Genomic DNA, 22,992 nt, shown 5'->3' on the forward strand with positions numbered 1-22,992 from the left:
TCCACTTTGACCTCACTGCCCACCACCATGAGACAGGGCAGACAGGGCACGAGACCAGCCTCCCTATGGTCATAACATTGTTTATTCTGATCACTCCATCATCATTCCAGCTGGCTACCCGAGACCTTCTTTGATCTGTCAACCCTGTCTTGTCATCGGCTATTGTCTTAATATGTTGACTTACACATTGTCAGCTCAGCTACTAACCCCTCACAGAGAGAGGGCAACTTCTAATATGAGTCAAGGAATACAGGCTTTGTTCTTCCATTAGCATTTGGACAGTGACTCTCAAGATATTTGGTCTTTAAGGGCAATTTTGCAATTGGTACCAATAGACATTTGAATGCAGAAAATTATGAACAACATCTGTGGTCGAATTTTTGGATCAATAGGTTGTTCCCCCAAATTACAATTCCGTTACTCATGGCAGGGTTAAGGCAGTGCACGGCCTCCAAATTTTGAGTGAGAACCTGTCACACTGGGTCCATATTTAGAAATGATTGTCAGCAACATTGTCCCGGCACCTGATAGGATGCAACTCATTCTGGCTTCATGCATACGCCATTGATCGACCTGGCCCTTATCAACCCATCGCGGCGCCAATCAATACAAGATTAATGCTATGGTCGCTGGCTCCCATCGGCACCATACCGCGGGGCTAATACGCCAACACCATTGGTTTTTATGACACACAACACATCGCTGAGCTTTATGACAGGTCTAGTACTGATCTTCATGGTAAGGTTATCTTTCTGCATTAAATAGACTTTTTACATGGACAAGTCACTTCACTTTCTGCATTGAATAGACTTTTTACATGGACAAGTCACTTCACTTTCTGCATTGAATAGACTTTTTACATGGACAAGTCACTTCACTTTCTGCATTGAATTGACTTTTTATATGACAGGTCACTTCACTTTCTGCATTGAATTGACTTTTTACATGGACAAGTCACTTCACTTTCTGCATTGAATAGACTTTTTACATGGACAAGTCACTTCACTTTCTGCATTGAATTGACTTTTTACATGACAAGTCACTCTCTTTCTGCATTGAATTGACATTTTACATTGACAAGTCGATTCGCTGGCATTGTATACAATGGCAGCACACTGCATTATCCCAAGTCTTATCCTTTCTTCTTGAAGAACTCATCTTCGAAACAGAAGTTGCTCTAGACCCTGGAAGGATTGAAGTGGCATTAGAGAGAGCACTATTAACTGTAATCTTAATTCTCATCAACTAAGAATTAATCATTTACTGATCAAACGCATGATTTACGAGAGGAAAAATTCACCATGAGATATTTTTGTATAGAAATGCCATTTCCAGCATTGAAAATCGCTAAACATGCTTTTCAGTTCCTGACTGCCATTGACATGTTACTGCATTCTTTTACCGTTAATCGTCAACCGTTCTTAACCAAGATTTATTAAATGATGAATCACCCCTAAGCCTGCCGTCAGCGCTAAGCTATCGGATTCCCTGCCGTAACATGCATGCCCCTGAATATATCCGCTTCCAATTCAGACCCATGACATGGCACCATTGAATTTTCATGCCAATTACTCATCGGACATTACTTTTCAATAATGAAATGTTCGTTACGATCCCCCCCCCCCCCCCCCCGCTAATATTCTTTTACTTTTGAGTTGATGTCAAGGGAACTACATAGTGAGATAGAATCTCATAACGAAAGGGTGGAGGCCAAAATTAACTCAATTAATCAGCAAAGATTTCGATCTATTTAAAACTCAGAAATATGTGTGCGCCTGTTATTTAAGAGAATTTATTAAGAGAAACAGCTTCAAACTTTCCAACTTAAAAGAATTTGCCCAGACCTTGGAAACATCAGCCAAACACGGCTAATCCCGAACGCACACAACATTATTCGATTAACCAATCAAAATGTGGCATAAACCATTCGTTGAGAAATCCGACCGAGCGGAATGTATTTCCTGTGTTAAAAAGGAGTTTTGTTCGTCGAATGGTTCTTGCCTCTCGGTGGTGAATTTCTGTGGAGCCTGATCATATTCCAATAGCAGTAGATGTCAGTAAAACTTGTCAATGGGCAAATGTGTGAGGTGATATGAGTGAAGCATACGTGAGTACGTCCATGACAGAACGAGTGGAGGAATAAGAAGGCGGCACACCGCAAAGGTTTTCTAATAGACCAACTCTCTATGCTGATAAATGCTCACGATCACACAACCCTTTGGTGGCAAGCATTCTCGTGGGTTCTTTCTACCGATTGAGGTGGTGAGAAAGGAGAGACACTAATGCCTCAAAACCAGAAAGCACTAAGTAGATGGAGCTCATCAGCTGTGGCAAGAACTTCATCTAGGAGGTGGGAAATACACCCCCGGACAAATTACTGCTTGATGTGCTTTGATCGGCAGGGCATCTAGGTGGCAGATCACTCCGCAACACGAACTCAGGCAGATATGCGGCTCGGTTAGCCTTGGATTGCCATGCATCTAGCTAGCAGAGGGACACCTCAACCAGCACTGAAGTCAGAAGGAACGTTAAATCGGGAGTCTACCCACTATACGACATACTACTCGTCTATAGCGGAAAGCTATTTAAACATGCGATTCCTCAACTCAAAGGGCAAAGAAACTGCGAAAATTGAAATTTTGAGCGATCAATATTTATTGTCTTGACATTTGGAAAAGGTTGCGAGCGGTGTCATTGGATATTTGATTGGGTAGGGAGACCAAGCAATGGTGTCAGAGCGGTCATCGGCCTCTGGTACTTGTGTTGTATATTTATGGATACATTGCCAAGGTCAAGGTCACTTTTGGCTGCATATCAAGACTCACTGTCGGAAGATTGTGTAACGGTAATGGTACATGATTTGATAACTGCTAGCACTGGAGTCGTCGAGAAGGTCAGGATAGAAAGATATATTTCAACCTGTGTTTTTTTGTCAAAGGCAAGTCAAGTGATGGTGTCAGAGTGGCTGTCTGCCTCTTGGCCTATAACACTGCATTGAATGTAATCTCTCCCATGGTCGACTGTGCGACAATACTCCACGAAGATACTGCACTCAAATGGAAGAAGGTCTTAAGATTCTGTATTCTCCTTCCCCACAGACCCACACAACCCCACAGACCCACACAAGCCTCACTACAGCCTGACTGAAGTTCAGGCACATAGCTTTCACTGTAATATGGTTAAGAGTCAACATGTTCTTTGATCTCTGGCTCACTGCAGTCTAGTATAATTTATTATTCCACACCAATGCACTTGTGAAACTCAAGCCGGTACCCAACAACATAAACTGAAACCCCACCAATGCAAAGTATGCCAAAAAAATATCAACATCCCCTCTTCCCCATGAACACTGCATATAACTCTATCAACTGCCTGGTGGTATTGCTAACGACACAAACCGAAGCCATACCAACACAAGCAAACAGTCCTCAATGGTAATAACGCTAACCTGATTATACCATTTCGACTTCGTTTAAGAAAACACCTGAACCGTATTCCTTGGTCTTTCGCTCACGCCAAGCTACCCCGACCGTCATTCTGCTGATTGGTCATCAATCCAACCTCATCAATTTAAACGAGAGTCTGGCCTTGGTAAGATTAGCTTGATTGGTTGTCAGTTAATGCACTTCCTTGCTGATCCTTCTATAGGGTTTCTAGTTGGGAATTTACGATATAAGATGACAGTACACGTACCCGATTTTCATTTATGATGGATTAGAATATTCTGTGTCCTTGATGAGACTTATGAATTAATTTACCACATATTAACTGAGTAGTCAGAATTTTTCACAAAGAAAATGAATTTTACATGAAAACACATCTTGATATTTATTTGAATCTTGGTATTTTTTTTGAAGATGATCTGCTTCTACCTGATGTGCTCCTTTATATTACATGTCAGGAAGTTGTAAAATCTGTATTATTTCTCCATCTTTCTTTCTTCTGCATTTGAAATCCCTATTCATTGCTTTCTTTCTCTCTTTTCAGTGCCTTCCCTGGCTTTTGATTTGAAAGCTTCGGACCTACCCAGCGTTTACAAGATTTTGAATGTGTTGCCAGTCTATGGGTGGTGCAATTTTGAACATGACTGGCCGACAGGTTCAAAACAGTAAGGGAAGGCAGACGTCCTCCACATACAACCTACTAGTACTATATAAAATTGATTCTTTCAGGAGAAGGGAGAAAAAACTTACCTTGTACAAAATAATCTACATTAAAAAAATTAGAAATACTTTTTTCTCTACCACAGAACATTGTCAAGTGCTCCTACCCACAAGACATGCACTTTGAGGTTTTCTCTCGACTTAACCACAAACTAAATCCGCTATTTCTTTGTCACTCGTCACCTTTTTAATCGACGGTGATCTTCTTGAACAAGCGTGTAACAGGAGACTAGCACCTGGGGATGACATTCAGGGAGACAAACGAAAATAGGTTTTCTAACGCGGCGATCGATTTCACTTCACATTTAAGGATGGGTACTACCTTGCACTACATGTTGGCGGAGTCAGATCGTGACTCTGGAGCACACCGAAAGATTTTTTCTCTCTTCTCTTTTTTCATTGAGGCAACACCTGTAATACAGCGCTGTCTATGGAAATCAATAACAAGGCGGTTTATACCAAAGCCTTCGTGACAAGGCATTGACCTGCTCAATTTTCACCTAACCCCACTCAATCTATGGCCAGGGGCCAAGGTGTATGCTACATGACTTTGCATCCATCCTCCAAGAAGTTCAATAAGGGTGAAAATTTCTCCTCTAAGTAGACGGATAGATACTGTAGACCGCATTAGGTTCGCGACACCAAAAGTCTGCAAATTTTGTCGTTTTTCATTTGGCGTAAACTGATTCAAGGGCTTGGAAAGCTCAGCTACTCAAATCAGGATCTATTTACCCAGAACCAGAGAAACCTTGTCTCAAGCTTCCAGACATAAGGTCTACATGACTGAGCATCACCAGCCTAGTATTCAGGCCGAGTTTCTCAACCAGTCAGAGGAAGAAACTCATATCATGTTGAACAGAGGAGCCTAATTTGACCCTCAGGGCCAGATTGAGAACTAACACGGAGGACCAGTGGTGCGGAAAGCTTCCACAAGAGTGTACAATCGCTCCCAGGCATGCCATGCATATTGTAATCAGAAAACAAAACATACTCCCAAGTGTCGACTTGGCGTTAGTGCCTTCCATGTTACAGAAACAATTGAGATCACTATGGAAACACTCCCGGGCAAATTGACTCAACGAAAAACAAAGTTTTCTAAAGTCTTTATAACCTTTTGAATCTTCCTTATAACATGTTAAATGAAATCAAAAGTAAAGCACTCGGTGAAAGCCTTGCAAGGGAAATTGAAGACGTTGAGAGTTAAGTCAATTTGGAGTCATCCCTGTTTGCGTAAGACGTGATGTTCGAGTTGATTGTAAATTTTAAGGGTGCGGATTCTGATAGGCTAGCAACTGTTGCTACTGGCAACCTCTGTAAACGTTGCCATGGCCTAGTTTAAGTTACTTTTAACCATTCCAGATAAAATCAAGGGTTGATAAATAAAGTTGATAATCGCATTACGTCCCGAGATTTGTCTGGTCTTCTTGGCAGAAAGTAAACAAGGAGCCCTTTGACTACGCTTGCCAAATGAAGAACGCAAGTATTGACAACAAATTATCGGCCGTTACCGTTACTTCTAAAAAGTATCGCCTCTCAAAAAAAGACTTTCAAGTTTGGTCTCATGACCATGAAAATTAGGCGGTCGGGTTTGCCTGACTCATGTCACTTTATCAAAATGAGGGAGATCAAGAGTTGAACTGATTCAACATTAACTCTGAGAGGTACTAAACTGCTACTCTGTCAATTGTACCAAGACACCAAAAGCACTGGCACAAAGTACCGATCCCACCACCTACTTATACACACACTGATATCTTCAAGGGAATTCATTTTGCCAGTGAAGCGAACACATGTTCTAGTTTGAGTGTCGTCATCCAATCAAGACTACACCTCACATCATCCAGATTACAAGCCTCCATCTTGTAAGAGTCTAGCATGCGCAAAAAACTAAGCCCAGGTGTGCTCAGGCATAATGTAATCATGATCGAAAGGACTTTCAACGATCAGATACTTTAAAATCATTCTAACTAGGTGGTGCACATAATAACAAGGCATGGATTCTGGCAATCTTAAAACACTCCTGTCGCCACGTAAAAAGCGCACTACTTGAAAGATGAGCGGCAAAAATTCTAACGACTATTGCAGTTTTTCGAAACGGTGAATTATGTTATTTTTTAAAGATGGTTGACATTTCTGAGCATCGTTTTACAACTGCCCTTGGCATATCACACAGGATTTTAATTTCGTAATTGCAACTATTTTCGCGGTTGTCGATGTCTACCGTCATCAGTGGATTTATTGGATCTTCTCTGTCGAATGCGATATCTCGTGAAAATGTTTTTATTGTTGTAATTTTGGTTTGGTGTAAGTTGCATAATTCGATACCCTTTTTTAGGTAAGGATTTCAATGATTAGGGGCAATCCACAGCCGAGGTGGATTATTCATATTGGTCAAATTATTGTAGAAAGACAAAGTAAGCTATCAAAGACCACATCTTCCAATCAGTCATTTCCTAGCTTATCACATAAGTCTGAAAACTACGTGTAACCCTCTGTGACCGCACTGATTAGAGGACACCAGTTTCCAAGGATTACCATACTCGATGGGCTGATTTGATCAGAATTAGCAACCAAGGAAACAGACTCATCGAACCATTAGTGTTCCCAAGGAGGGGAAGTGGATATCTGATCACTGAGGCCAGGTTTACATAGGATCGATTTAAGGTATAGAGCTGAGCAAGTACTGGAGCTATCTTCAATGTCTGAGCAGATTGCAAGAACGGCTCACCCAAAAAGCAGCCCCATCACACCATTTCGTGTTCCCGATTAGACCCCTGTTTTCCATCAGGCCCTCCAGATGTTTTGACAATATCAAAGTGATCTCAAGATATACCCCAAGGAGTTTCTTTCCAATACCAGATATCCGCACTAAAAAAGATGCTTCCCCTTATTGATAGACGATGCCTCCAACCTCATGGATATTCAAATGGAAGAGACGTCCCATAAATTCATAGTACCGTACTTATACAGTTCATGCGTCATTTCACCTATGACCCTGCACCACTCAGGACATAACCCAACCCAACCTCTACTCTCCGGCCCTGTAACAGCTCCGATTGATATAAGGGCAAACGATACGAATTGAATATCTTAACCGAATTAAAATCTCACAAATAAAACGTTAAGTGCTTTATCGATTGGAGTGGCGATATTGGAAAGAGCGCTCTACGTATTGTGAAAGCTGTCTATGGACTATCAGCAAGATTTTGATTGAGGGTTCTGTTTCGAATAGTCAATAAATAATCAAATTAAATCAATTTTTCAAAATATTTTAATGATTCAGTAAAATTTAACTGATGGAGATATATGAAAAACTTTATGAGTTAAAGAAGTTGGATTCATCAGACAAGAAATGCATGCTTAAATTCAAGAATCAACAATTATAAGAATGCATAGAAATATGATTGAAAAGAGTTTGCACAGTGCATTCCCCCCCCCCCCCCCCAAACAATTCAACTGGTTATCATATGCAAACTATTACCCCTCTGCCCTTCAAAGCAAAAAAGACAAAGCATGCCATCAGAAAAAAGACTGAACACTGGATTAAGATATCAAAACTTGTCAAGTTGACAAGAAATATGAAAATATGTAAAGCAACCCCAAAAACCTGCCTCCCCAATCACCTAGCGGTCCCAAATGAGACAAAATTATGAAGGGAGAGCTAAGAATGCAGAAGCAATAACAATTATCGATCAGTGCATGACTTGACCATGACTAGGTACTGATACCAGATGCTACCCCTCAATTTCATAACAAAATTTCAAACAAATCTCGATTTCATAGAAACTTCATCACAGCAACTTGATACCAAAGACATCAACGTTAAAACCCAAGAAAATGCATGCTCGAGAAAATGGAAAATGGAAAATGTATAGAAAGAGAAAACATCTATTAGCTCGAACACCTGCAAAATCTATAGAGAAGAAAACGAGAATGATTAGTTACTGTAACGATCTTACCGAAAAATGCATCAGCAATCACGGCTATTCTCTACTCTAATTGTAAACCCAGCAAGAGCCTCCGAGAATGATATATCACCTACTTGTATATCACGACGTATAGATCCTCAGAATCTGCTATCAATAAGGACTCCTAAATGCCACACTCTCGCAAGAAATCCCCCGCACTACACAACTCACGATGAGCGAACTCCCCACTGGTATGATCAATGACAAACGGGGAATCGAGAAAATCATTTCCACACACGGAGACACTCGGGAAATCATTTGATAAACGCACACTCACGATCGCTGCCAACAAAACATTTTTACGAATCTCGAAATCTACATACCATATCGGGTCTCATGTTCTCTCTTGATGTTTTTGGTTGCACTTTCAATAACGTAGTGTAAGAACGTGATGCTACAGGACCCTTACATACACCGTGTTAGTGTGTGACTCGCTCTTCGATCACCTGACGACAGATCGCTCAGCGATATGAAAATTACCGGGATTTTCCCGCAGCCAATCGCTGAGGAGCTATTGGGAATCGACTTGGACATGTGCAATGCTAGTATTCTCTATCATCGTCAAGCGTAAGACATGGGGATGAATACAAACTGCATGGATTGGTTATTATTTCCAGTTGCTCAGAGAAGGAAACATCAATACAACTGAACTCCACCTAAAGGCTGTCTAGTGTCTTCTCCGACATTTCTGAACAAATATTTCCTTCAGAAATCATTATTAAACCTCCCCGAGGTATTTAAGCCATCACACACAGCACCAAGTTGACTCAAAGTGCATTACAGCTTGGTGACTACTATTTTGGCTAACCGGTTTTCTGGTGCCCCCTCTTTCAGCTTGAATCCCTCAACAAGCCACTTATAGTTGGTACGCCTTCTGTGTGGGCGTGACATCCTTGGATGTTTCGCTTGGAAGAGTACACCAGGAACAAAATAAGACCTCAAAGGAAAGTCAGTGCAAGCTTTTTGATCTGAAGTTTCAATTGTTCATGTCAGCAGACTTTTTCACCAACCCTTGAGATGTGATCTGCTACGGAGGAAGCAGTGTTTTCATCTCAAGGGTGATAAAGATGAATCACCATCGCATCACCATTTTAATGACCTATTTCCTCTCATCAATCAGTTTGCACCGTAAAACGGTATTAACTGATTATTATATCAAGAGGGGGAGGCTTTTGAAATTCGAGCCATTTTGAAAACTTCATATTCTTTATAACTTTAACCCTTAGATCCCTAAAGGTCCTCTCTGACAATAGACAATACAGACCAAGATAGGTGGAATTGCATACCCTAACTACCCACAAAAGACAAAGAGTTCTGACCAGGACTAAAACTTTTAACCCTATAGCAGCCTCACCATCACATGTTCTCCCAAGTTATATCAGCCTCACCCTATAACATGTTTTCTCAAGTTTCTGGGGACGATTGCGTAATCAATTTTGGAAAATGCAGGGGTTAAATGTGAAATCTGATGACACTTCTACACACCCTGTGGTGGTTAGTAGCAGTTTAATCAAATGAAAACCCTCCCTACCCCCAGTGGTCCCTCGATTGAGATAGACCGGGATGATCACTCGGCTCATATCAACGAACTGTCCATCAATCCACTGCGCCAAATAATGACCATACTAATTTTCCCGCGAGCCAATTATTGGTCTTCACTCATGACAGGCCATGATGGCTTCTCCTCCATGGCGCACTGGTCCCTGGTCACTGGCGCAGAAGTTTCATCAATGTTCAGATGGAATTATTACCAAGTCCTCCACAGGCCAATTCTCCACCAGTGCCCTCAGCAATCAGGGTCTGGCGTGCCTGCACACACCCATGTAACACATCTCTAACAAACATGCCCTCCTCAGACCATCAACCTTGTGGGTAATTTAACAGAAGTGTCATCAGAGTTCAAAACAGGTTATTAATAAGACTCCAAAAACCAGTGACTGACCTAATGCTGATGACATAATTTTTTTTATTTCTAAGCAACATCTCTATCCTAGAGTGAGTTTGTTTCCTATCTTGATGAACATAATAACCCAGTCAAGATACAGAGACACCACAAATTTTCATGAGTTTCACTCCGAGCATATTCTGACGTATTTAATGCAAATTGTACTAACTTCCATCAACAGACCACTTCACTTGAAAGTAAAACTCAGAAATGCAGAAAATTTTTAATTCTCTCAGAGACGGCTACAAATATCTCTCCTGAGGTCTTCCAATATCGAAACCCACTACAAAAATTCCTAAACACATCTTAATACTCATCACTTTCCAATTCAAATGGCATAAAAAATTCAACTCCAACAATTCTTGTATTGAGTTTTTGGACAGAAACTGTCACACACAAAGTATAGAGAACCACCTCAGGCACCTTTATTCTACTTTAAGAAATAATCCATCTCTCCCGCTTCATTGTAAAAAAAACATAACTCGCTAGAGATTTTTTATCAAATAACTCCTCGAAGGAAAGCTTAATGTATTAAAGAGATATCAAAATCCTACTTTGAATATGCAAAAATGTAAAATGTTATGAAGAACGTAAAATGAATCGAGTTGTGCCTGAAGGTTTTTAAGCCGTCTAAAACCCAACGTTTGCCCTTTAGAATCTAAAACATCACATCATCAAAGACTGCCTCGATTAGATTTGGTAATTAATGCAGCAATTACGAATATTTCTTGAAGGCTTGAGCCAAAATGGAAACCTTTCAAGTTTATTTCTGGCAATACCTATCTAAAGCATACACAACTGTACACAGATGCACAGGAAGTCTGGTAAACTTGACATGAATCAGACCTAATTGAGTGAACATGAGGTGGTTTAGGGTGCAGCAGTTGAAATAAAGCGCACATTATCTTAAGGAAATTGTGTAGAAATAAATGATGTCATGTGCACTATATGCATTGTTTACTACATGTAAAGATAACTTTTATCAATTTGTCCTATGATGCCACAATGATCTATTCTGGAGAGGGAAAAACTTGAAGTCTGCTTTCAAAATTTACCAGGAGACATTATGCCTATTTCAAATTGGACCATATTTAGATGCTGAATAAGAGGGTTCAAATGTAATTTTTTGGTGAATTAGAGTTGGAATTGGAAGAAACTTCAACTACTAACAAAGTTTAAAACTCTTCAAGGAATAGAAATAATCTTGATAAAAAGAGGCACCAAACACTATTGGATGCAAAAAGATCTGCTCAAGCAACTGTAGCAAAATAACCACTTTAGTCAAATTTGCAATGATTGGTAAAACCTGAAATGGAATTTCAATTTCAATGGCCATTTCTCATGAAGACTGCTCCATTCGCCTTCACAGGTCGAAGTTTATTGATTCTTAGGGGTCGTTGGTAAAATGGATTTTTAAGACGTTTGAACTTTCTTACGTGTCCTTTGAGGTTTGGCGGGATAGATGAGGCCAGCATTAGGACAGCCACAGTGGAGTCTAAAGCCATTAACCTTGAGCCAGAACTAATTTTCTCTCCGGTGTCTTCTTCGATCTGCAATGACCTGGTTTTACTAGAGTGTTTTCCCACTTTGGTTGATTATTTGGTATTTTACTGGCTGATGGGCTGGCGTCTTTCGATACCTCCACTCCTGCGCCATGTTTCGGTCATCTCGCTCGACCAGTTAAGAGATGTGCTCCCCCAATGAACGATGATGGACAACACGACAGACTCAACAGTACTGTAGGTGAGTTATCCATTTGATAACCAGTTCAAGGTATCAGGAAAAACATGCCTAGTTCTTCAAAGGAGCTGCCTAGAAACCTTTTACTACATGTCCAGAACACTGACAGCATATTCCTGACTAAACGGAAGAGGACCATTGACCTGCCACAGAGCAGGAGAAACAGTCATTTCCGAAAGAAATGTATGTCCACATCCAGGCAGAAACTTGAGAAATCTGCTCATATTGCGGCCACCCACAAAAAATTATTAAGCCAGCAGCAACGAGTCTCTTTGCTTTTTTCCTCGACTATCTAATAATGTATCCAGGAAAAAGAATTCTTGCAGCAACTGACCCGCAGTTCACAAGGAAGTTGAGGGGGCTGATAGACAGTAGAGAGCAGGAGACAATGATGGTACCAATGAGTATTGATTTATGAAGCATCCTAACAAATCCCCTAAAGTATATGGCATCAGCCAAGCTCAAAGGTGTTCTCCAATTCTGCTTTTTTCCCATATATCTTGTGATCAACAGGAAGACAGGTCACTGACCACCACTTCACTAGAGGAAAATCCCATTTGGTAACCGAGAAGAGACGGATTGACAAAGGACTGGCAGCTTTCAATAGCTCAAGACAACGACATGATTGACTGTAATGACCACCCACATAAGTGGTACGGGAGTGGGAGTAATGGAGCTACACTGGTGACCCTCACCACGAATGCAACCATTCCTAATAAACTGAGACGGAAGGGCAAGGGGCGGATTCGTTTTGAATCACGTCGTGCCATTAACCTCTATCGAGGCAGAACCTATTTGGTAAAAAGGAAGGAACTGAGACAGCTTTATCTTCCATTACTTGTGAGCCATTCAGTTAAGACAGGAATCCGTGATTGCTACTTTCATACGACAGTGCTGCAATAGGGTGTTGTCTGTTTAATTTTTAGTCACCGTCAGTCGCTCGAGGGCTGCACTTGTGACTGAATGTCTGAATGTTTACTTGCAGAATGCATCAACGCAAGCTCCGTTTTAAGTGAATAGCATGCCAAAATCCCAATGGGGAGACATCGTTTTAACATTGAGTCAACAAGCGACAGCAATGTTTAAACACTGGTGATGCATACTCTTTTGTTTCTTGTACATTGTTAAATTTTCGAACATTGCCAGTAGGCAAGGCAGTTGCTTGTCAGTTTCATTACTTCTTATTGCAAAAAGGGCGGCAAACCAACCAGAAAAACCGGAAACTTTTTTAAGGCGGTGCAAAGACCCAGGTGCCATGTTACTTCATTAGTGGCTGCCTAATGTTGCTGAAGCCTCGCGACAAGCCAGCCACCTGCCTCAGCCAGAAATGGAACGGTTCTGGAATAACACGTAAAGTTCCGGAATAATGTGTAATGTGAAGGCATAGAGTTTATGGAGAAGCACAGAAGTAGAATCCAATGGGCCATTACACTGTAATGACTGTGTATAAGATTGCGTTGCTGCTGGCAGGTCTGCTATAAACTCGGTCTGTTTCAATTTCCTATTTGATGACAATTTGCTGACCATCACCGTGGATAGATGAGTTTTTTGCTGCCTGGAAATGGCAAAAATAAGATAATTCTTTGTGCAAAACATAAGTTTTTTTAGGCAGTCATCGACTCAAATTGAGGCTTTATAAGTTGAGCATTTGTCAGTGGAAGAACTCGACAAATGACTGAAAATAAAAAAATTCGATCAATAACAGTTATGACCTTCATTGCCACTATTCACGAGGTTTTGAGGTTTTTTTTCTAGTGACAGGCTCATCTATGGCTGAACCCGCGGTAATCACAACACCACTATGTCCTTGCATAAAGAAGTCCTGACAGGCTCCGATGGATTTTCTGTCTAAACTCAAATTGCCGCACTATTTACGGCAGAGAGTTCAACATGTCACAGAATATCGACAAGGATGGCATGTGCAATTTCGCAAATGCAACAACAACATGCACAGACTTTTTCAAAAAATCTATGCGCAAATGCCATCCGTTATTACACCGTGGCCCTGTGCACCCCGTTCAGTTTCATGGAAGATTTATTGTGAAGTATCACACATTCCCTGATTTAATTCACATCCGTCGACAATTTACTGCAAGCAAGTTCAAGAAGCCACGAGTGGAAGGGGGTGGCGAGAATGCCGATGAGATATTACGCCGTGCTGATGTAAACCTAAGATCAATTGATCTCGTCAAGGAATGCCTAACACGCGAGTATGAACAGTGCATAATCATGGTCACGGAATACATGGATTGGGAGGACTTGGTAGTGCAAGGGATAGGTGTAGACCCGGAGTGCGAGGGAGAGTTGGTTCTTTGCAATCTATTTTATCTCTGTTATCAAGACAGGACATCAGCCCATATACTACATCCTTGAAACAGGCACTTCGCTTTTACGATTTTGCAGGCAAGAGTACCTGGACCTAACGCAGAGTGGGAGGCAGTAACTTGCCTCAACATAGTCTTCAGTAGAACTATGGTCGCTCTCTCAGATACCAAACCAAATTTCTACTTGGCTAATATTTATACATGTTGTCTTCTGCAACTGTTTCCTACTTCACCTGCTCACCAGTTCATCCCAGCATAACCCAACCCGCTGTGCTATTTTTCAAATATTGAATGTTTTTCGTGCTGTCTGGAAATATTCGATCAGACTTTTTACAATGAGAGAATGTGGGCAAATAACCTACGCCGTCCAATAGAAATGCTATACCCGAGTCCTCGCTTTTTCACAGGAAATGGAGACTTGCCTCACATATCTGACACATTTGACAGGGATATCGATATTACCCCGGATTTGATGCTGTAGCAGGTACTATCAACTGGATGCGTGACCTTTACAGCCATATCACAGCTTATTACATATTTTATCGCACCATGCCAAAGTTTTAACTACACCCGTGAACTTTTTGATGAGCTCACTCCATATTTCATCTCAGCATGGATTTTATGCCAAAGTTTTTTATTGGACGCCTACCTTTTCCATCCCAGTCTGATCCACACCAATATTTCTTTTTGGAATATTCATTGAGTTACTGTAGCATATCACTAATATTCATTTTATACCAGCATTGATTTGATGTTGTCCGTCCTTTCTGACCATCTGAGGCCAATTGATTGATTGACCAAATGAAACGGTAGAGTGACTGGAAATCCTTTTTACACCTTATTCCAATGATTTTTAATTGATAACGGTAGAGTGATTGGAAATCCTTTTTACACCTTATTCCAATGATTTTTAATTGATAACTCCATTGGAATATCATTCAATAACCCAAGGCTAGTCATATGAAAAACAATCCAATTCAAATCTTATCCTAAGTCACATTTTGACAATCTTAATTCAAAGATTTGACGAGTTAACAATTTGCAAAATTTGGAAAAAACACCTGAAGGGTTAATATCTCTTGTAATGCAAGCCAATGATCCATGTGATCTCCAAACCAGTTTATCAACTGCGGATCAGCGAATATAAACTTCAAATGATCTTGGTACGGTTCAACCCTTTTACCTCCAGCAGATGTGAGTGAGCGATAGGATTCCCCTGACACGAAAAACCTCCAGGGAACGAATGGGGAACGCCGAGTATACGACTGATGAATTTCTCTGGCAGCGTTTAATCCAGAGTCATTTCTGTACCATACGTTTGATCCTCTGTTTTGCACTCGTAGCAATTTATCAAGTTGAGTTATGGCTTTCTGGATGAATTGTGAAGAACTGTGAGTTTAATCTTGGCGGAACACAGGCAATATTGACCAGATGTTAAATTTGGAACATGTTGCGGAAATTCTCACTTGTTCTCTTGGAGAAGAAGCTTTGTTCTGACTCTTCTCTGAAATATGGCTTTCTTAAGGGAATTTAGACCACACAGAAGTGTATCAAAGGTTACAAGGACATCAGATTTATCAGTGCCAGCACCAACTGAAGATTCTCGAAATTGAGTTGTATCAAAAGGTACCAACAACATTCATGGATTCATCATCTAGGGGGGAAAATTTGGACCATGTTACAGAAATTTTTGTTTTTGCTGTGAAACACTATAGCATTGTTCAGGGAATGAGAAAGTTGTACTAAGGCATCTGATTTTTCAGCAAAGCACGAACTGTAAGAAGTCGCTATAAGATGTCAGCCTGAAAAATCTGCCCTTTTAATTTGCAGTGCGGCAGCAACTAGCCTTTGACTATCTGCAATATTTGGTACTCGATCAATCACAGAACACCCAACTGCCCACAGATGATATCCCACTTTTCCTCTTTTTTTAAACATTTGTAACCACAGTAACATCCAAAATCCCTTAAGCTGCATGTCAGCAGGATGTAGTGAACCTCCAACATCGACTATCACTAGAATCGCAATTAAGGAAGCAAGGCTAAAAAATTATTTTATAGGCAAGGAACAACACGTAATGTGCATCAAGTCAGAATGATAAAGGGCAATTGGAAATTGGAAATTTTTGCTATAATCTTTTTTAAAATCCTGACAGGAGAAGTAGGCAGATGCTTTATAATGCATCTTGTCACAGGGACAAAAAGAAGCAGCTGTGAGGTTTGAACTCATCACCCACTGGTAGCCTTCTGTTACACTAATCACTACACCACCAGACCACTTAAAGATTAAATGCAAAGACAATTATTGAGTTCAAAATCGATTCAGTTACTATCAAACGGCAGCATTAGTTACAGACAGATATGCCTAAACACTTTACAATTATATATGTCTTACTGCAGGCAAATCAAGATATTTTCGTTTATCTATGAGCAGTTTCTGACAGAAATTCATCAGTAATTTCATTTAAGGCAAATCATGCGATTATCTCTCACTTTGTAATAATTGTCCCCGAAGCATTTTTTTATAATTCACCTCAGCCAGAATCAGAGAATATGTGCAACGGCTGAAGACAATGTACAGCTGATCAGGTTCTTCTGAAAAATTCAATTGAAATGTGCAGGGAAAGCAACTAATGTATACCAGAAGATATAGCAAAATAAGCACGGACTTAAATTAGAACTGATTCAGTTGGAATAAGTCATGAGCAAACCACACCAAAAGGACATTATTAAAATGCGTCTGTCTTCCATGTGAGCCTGGGGGTGGAATTTGGTCTGTTGGACACATTTTCGGCTGCAGTGTCTCCTCCAGCACACGGCAAACGATTGATCTCGATCAAAGCAAACATCGAGGAGGGATCACATCGATTCGTTGATGTGATTTTGTGATGTTGACATTAATAATTCTGATGCTTGAGGCATGTTTTGAACAGTTTGAACTTCTGTTGTTTTACTTGACAGCATTAATTGGAATAATAGTGGATATCGAAGAAATGAATGGAATTGTTTGACTTCTTAATTGATCAGTTTGAATGACAGGTGGTAAAACTGTTTTGCGTCGTTCACAAATTGGCAGTTTTAATTACAATAGATGATTCCTAAATCTAAAAGTGCGGCAATTCGAATCTTTAACAAACATGTTAATGAAATCAAAACAGAAGAACAAATAGCATATCCTGCAGAAAATGTAGCGAATACCTGATTAAAGCATCCTTCACAAAGTGGCAGTTTTAATTACAATGGGGAACATGTCAATCCAATATGGACGTCTTCTCAATCTAAAAGTTCACCCAGTCAAGTCTTCAATCAAGAGGTCAATTAAATCGTGCAAACTACACAACCAATCGATAAAAACGTGCGAGCGCTTTTCGACGACTTTATTGCGCCATTAGTTTTGGGCGACTTAAGCTTTTAATCAAGTCCTAAATTGACAATATTGACTGTTTGACACTCGGCTTGTTAGCGCTGAATTATCACTGGAGATCGATGGCGTTCACGTAGCGACTTGAGAACAGAAATTTATCAATAGATCGTGAAGCCATTTCGGCGCCTGGATATTCTGATTAATCTTTTCATTGCTTCAGTAGAAGCTTTTTAAATCCTTTCCATTGAAACTTTTTTTGCTCCTATTATTCTCATATCCTCTTTCCCAGCCAAGACGTCTTTCACGTTTATAAATTGCAATCATGAATAACAAAGACGCATGCTGTGCACAATTAAAACACTCTATTGGAGGCCTCCTATATGCATACTGAAGAGCAACATTTAATTTTCTGGGATTGAGTGCCTTGGAAGAAGGATTCTATGCCCTAAAGTGCCCCACAAATGAGCGGTTTAAATAGCTGCAACCTGAAGCAGGATGGCCTTCATCCAGTTATCATAATCAATCAATATATTCAGAAGGATTCAAATTATTCCATAACTTTCTTTTTTTTCTCTTGTAATTGAATCAATAATCCTGCAATAATTTCATTACACGGGATGGAAGTCCCTGCAGGCAATTCACAGCATTCTCATGAAATAAAATAAATTCCAAGCATTTTGTGCCAATTCCTTTCAAAACTTTGTGAAAATTTGAAATATTTCTGAGATTGCCAGAACATGCAATTATGTCTGACAATGTCAGAGGAGAATTCTGATGGAAAAAAGTGGTGAAAATTAAATTCTATTTGGAAATATTTGGAAATTTATCTTTTTAACATCTGATTTTAAAGCAATTCAGCAATGTTTAAAATTTTTGTCACTGAAAATAGAATCACAAATTTCAAGCTCAACACTCAATACAACAGTCAAGATGTTACAAAAAAGATTGATGTTTTGTTTTCATTATTCTTTTCCGCACCTTAGTGTTTACCTTTCTGCTTTTCTGCATACCATCATTTCTAACATGGACTCGGTGATCGATATCATTGGTATGGAATAAGATCAGTTCAGCTTTAAGGTTAAGGATGAAGTGGGATCAAGAAAACTTAAAAGATCAAAGTGAATAGCTCGATGCCATCAATAAATGCACTAATAACGGCAACAATGATTTAAATTCAACAGTTTTGGTCCAACCTGTATTATACGGCTCCACATTGATCCTCAATACCAAGACTAAAGATTTCTGTAAGTGAATTAATACCCGTACACTAATGTTAATCAAGCTGATCATGGAATCTGAGTTGTCCCCATTTATTCCATTACCGCAAAACAAGCTAACCATTTGGCGTGATCTTACAACGATAGACGGAGGAAGGTAGCGCTCTAATGAAGCTTGAAACAGAAGTCTGATGGCATCATCAGCCTCAACTGTTTCAGTGGGGATTCAGATGGAGTGTTTCAAAACGACATTTTATCCCAGTCAATGGGGATTTAATACAGAGTAGCTTCATTAGAATGGAATCGTTCAGGATTGTGACTCCTATGTTGACAATTGCATGCTATTCAAAACTATGTGTAGAAAGCAACAAGTACCAAGTGATAAGATTGAAGAAATCAACTGCTTTTGTGACAAAATCCAGACAAGTTTTGCAGCAGCAGCAGCTTTTTCTATCGATTGTCATACAAAATATAAGGCATGCACAGACAATACTGTCTCATGAATTGGAGTAAGTCGATCAGAAAATATGCCATTAGGCCATCAAAGGTAGAGTAATAAAGGTTGTCGGTATCATCATGTTTCCCGGTAATATTAAGTTACCATCAGGTATTTATATGAACTCATAGGTAACAATGTCATGCCTCTTGGGTCATTTTGCTGGTCGCAGACGTCACAAATGACATCACTAACCAGCATTTATTGTCATCCAACCCGGCATCGTCCGATATCATCGATGTTCCGATTGGCTGAAACGTCAATACCGTCTCGCCTGTCAATATCAAACTGTCGAGAAAATGGTGAAATCCATAGAAACATGGGCCTTTGTTCTCCCTTGGGTGTCCTATGTCGCCGCCTGCTCCATGAATCTTAAGACACTGATTGGATATCGGTGCTGTGATGAGAAAACTATTGTGAAACACCCCATCTGAATCCCCACAAGGTTAGAATCAGTTTGCAAAGGCTCCAGAGAAGAGAGAAAATATTCAGCTGTGTGCATGGTCTTTTCCTTCCAATCATGCGTCTATAAAAACTACAATGTACACCGGTAAAAGCATGTGATATTTGAAGGAGTATGTACCTTCATATTGACCAACATCTTTTTGTGATAATCAGATACAACAGGAAACTTTCTTTTGCAACATACATGTACCTTTGTCATTTTGAACAGCATTTGGTAAAGTCGGATATTTTGCCAGTCATACAACATTTTGCCATGTAATGAGATTCTTCCAAATGACAGCAAATGTCTGAACGCAGTGATTATACCTGCATCATTTGCTATGTAAAAAGTAAGATGATATCATAGCAGATTTCGATGGTAGCGATATTCAGTCTTATTCTTTCACTGATGTTGAACATTACAACCACTGTTAAACGACAAACTTTCCCACATGTTTTTTTTATTTTTCCAGATTTCGCAATCGTGAAAATTGTTTCAGAAATTTTCGTGAATCTCCAAAATAAACAGGTGGTTTACAGAAGCTAAAATCCAACAACCTAAACATCAACACTCCCAACCTCCCCATCAACCCAATGCAATAATGATGACATCGAAATGTTAAAAATCCAGAGCACGTAAAACATTCCCATCCTCTATGGCAAAACCCACTACAAGCGGAACTGCACTCCGTGTCACATTTAACAAACCCCACAGCATTCCCTTGAGCAATCCCGATCCAAATCTGTATCCGCTAAAAGCTCTCAGATCATGTTTTACACTTCGTGTCGGTGTCTTCTTTACAATTCCCCTCGATAAATTGAAAGCAGTTCATCGGATAAAATGTTCGAGGATGGGATTGTGGTCGAAAAGATTTGAGCAGAGTGCTTGGTTTTCCGACGATGGTACAGAAGATTATGAGAAGGACAATTGTACAAATCCAATAGATCATATTTTACAGTCAGAATCAATGTCTTCTTTAGAATTACTGCCCATGAATAAAAAAGGAGTTGTGGAAAAGAGGAATGCTGGGATCATTTCTGGCCAACGAATTTGATCCAAAGACATGGATATCACTAATGCCTTCCATAACTGCTCAGCATGGTGTTAATAGTATTTCATAGCAACCATTTAAGTTGCAACGAATACATGAAATGGACCATAACTTGATGCTGCAAGCTCATATCAAGCTGAAAAAGAGGATTCTGTGTAGTGGCCAGTTTACAATGCAAAAAGGCAAAATCTATCAGCAATGTTAAAGGTTATTTATAGCAACCTTTTTAGTTACAACAGACAAACCAGTCTAGCTGATCAGAGACGTCATATCAATGAGTAATGCTTGATGCTGCAAGCTTGTATCAAGTTGAGCAAGAAGACCATATATCACACACCAGGTTTTGAGGCAAAATCAATCAACAAATAGGTTCGCGTGATGTCCCTGGTCAAGGAGGCACCGCAATTTTTTCATAACTAATTGCATTCCACTGCTGACCATGGAATTATAGACGATAGAAATGGCCATATGATTTATCCATGGTATTGCGGAATGACTGGTTTATGACCGGACGCACTTGGCCGTAGTGATTTCCGGGATGTTATCCGTTGCTGTCATCACAATAATGCACCTAATGGATCAAAAATAATGGTATCTCTGGATGTAACAGGACAGATTGGTAATATCAACCATGTTAACATGGGTTCCATGGCCATTTGCATAAATACCTCAGCTGATAGATGGCTGGAGTTTGCAACAAGGGAAGACCTGTCCTGCGAGTCCAATGGAGGGGAGGGGGGGGGGGGGGTCAGATATTGTGGTTCAAACAGATTAGATTTAATTTGGTGCAACTGTGGATCAACATGAGACCAAGTTTCAGGGTCATTGACACGTCCATCACCATCTGACTTTAACCTGTCGAATTAAATATCTCATGATGTTGACTTGGAGAAATATGCCATTTTATATTTTCGAATTTTGATTTTAGGCCCTACAACCCCTTTAAGATAGTTTGTTACATGTTTATTGATATGCTATATAAAACCAATCTCAGCAATCGCTAAATACAACGAGTTGGCTCCATCTCGTATGTTCACTGAAATGTGTCCTGTGATTTCATTCAAGGTCCCTATGGTTGTCGAAGAAGATTGATGGGCTGAAGACCGTCACTGCACCACTAGATCATTCAGTCTTCATTAATCATGCAGTGTTCTAAAGGATTTTAATTAAAACTCCAATTGACGGTGCGCTCTAATCATTGCACCAGAGTGGCTGGTGGACCTGACCAAATTGTCTTGGTGCACTTTGCGGTGATGACTGACGTGAGACCTGCCTTAACTACATTATCAATCAGCAAATCTGTATCACGCCCAAATTATAAGAATTACTCTAGGACTCATATGTATCAACGGATAAGTATTAAACATTTTCTCTCTATCTTTTCAAATATTTATTGAAATGTTCTCTATCCTTCATTATTAGGAATTGGAAATAGAATTAAAGCTCATGATCTCTTGCTAGAAATGTTTTTATATCTACCACCAAATTACTTTTCTTCATGCAACAAAAAGGTTTTAAACACTGAGCAATTTAATCAGAACTGGATTTCTTTTTGAATGCCAATCATTCATCAATGCTAAAATAACCCCCGGTGAACAAGCTGTCTAACTCTTTAAAATGCATTCTCCATCAGGCAGACGAGGTTCATGTATCCGTTTAATTGAATTTTCAATCAAGTCGGTCTTCTAGTGAGTTTTTTTCCCCAAGCTTGATAGATTCAGGACAAAAATAGATGTAATAGAAAGCTCCAAGAAGTCAGTTGGGGGCTTCAGTCTGATCAAGGTTGTTCACTCTTGATCTCACCTAACTGAAACACTTATTTCACTGAAAGTTCTTAGAAGTACAAGCTATTTTGTCGTCATTCTTCCTCAACATCATCACGGTTCGTGGTTGTCATCATCATCAAATATTCAAAATGATATATGCCCAACTGATATGCAGCCGCAGCCATTGGGGTGCATGACCCTGCACTACTGATGATGTGGCACTACACAGTTCTGTCCCTGGCACAGCAGATCAGGCCACTGGCATGGTCTGATGGACCAAACCTTGCTCATGCGTAATGTCCTACATTTTTTCTAACAAAGCACGGAAACTATCCCACTGAACTACTGAAAATATAACTGATAACTATCTCAAATATGAAAACATTTTAACCAAAGAAGTCTCTAAGTTACTGAAAGAAATAACGACTCCTGATTGGGCTTGTAATATTTTTAAGTTGTTCAAATGACGGAATATTTTCCCGCAAATTGGATCAAATTGACGAATGGGCAATAA

General features: G+C 39.9%; 1 protein-coding gene across 19 annotated transcripts in view; it reads right to left on the minus strand.

The window, feature by feature from the left end:
* LOC135489758 (nucleolysin TIAR-like) overlaps nt 1-22,992 on the minus strand; it is a 278,040-nt gene that overhangs the window by 213,223 nt on the left and 41,825 nt on the right. For 2 of the 19 annotated variants that reach the window (XM_064775269.1, XM_064775265.1), the window contains exon 1: nt 8,123-8,365. The exons of 10 other annotated variants lie outside the window; for them this stretch is intronic. Coding sequence is in view for 2 of the 9 variants with exons in the window: in XM_064775271.1 (XP_064631341.1) it covers nt 8,455-8,469 (15 nt within the window). In the remaining 7 variants the exon portion in view is untranslated. Of the gene's footprint in view, nt 1-8,122; nt 8,366-8,454; nt 8,549-22,992 lie in introns of those variants that run through there. 7 more of the 19 variants (XM_064775271.1, XM_064775268.1, XM_064775266.1 and 4 more) reach the window with 7 other exon arrangements.

The sequence above is a fragment of the Lineus longissimus genome, chromosome 6 (genome assembly GCF_910592395.1).
Source record: "Lineus longissimus chromosome 6, tnLinLong1.2, whole genome shotgun sequence".
Taxonomy (NCBI): domain Eukaryota; kingdom Metazoa; phylum Nemertea; class Pilidiophora; order Heteronemertea; family Lineidae; genus Lineus; species Lineus longissimus.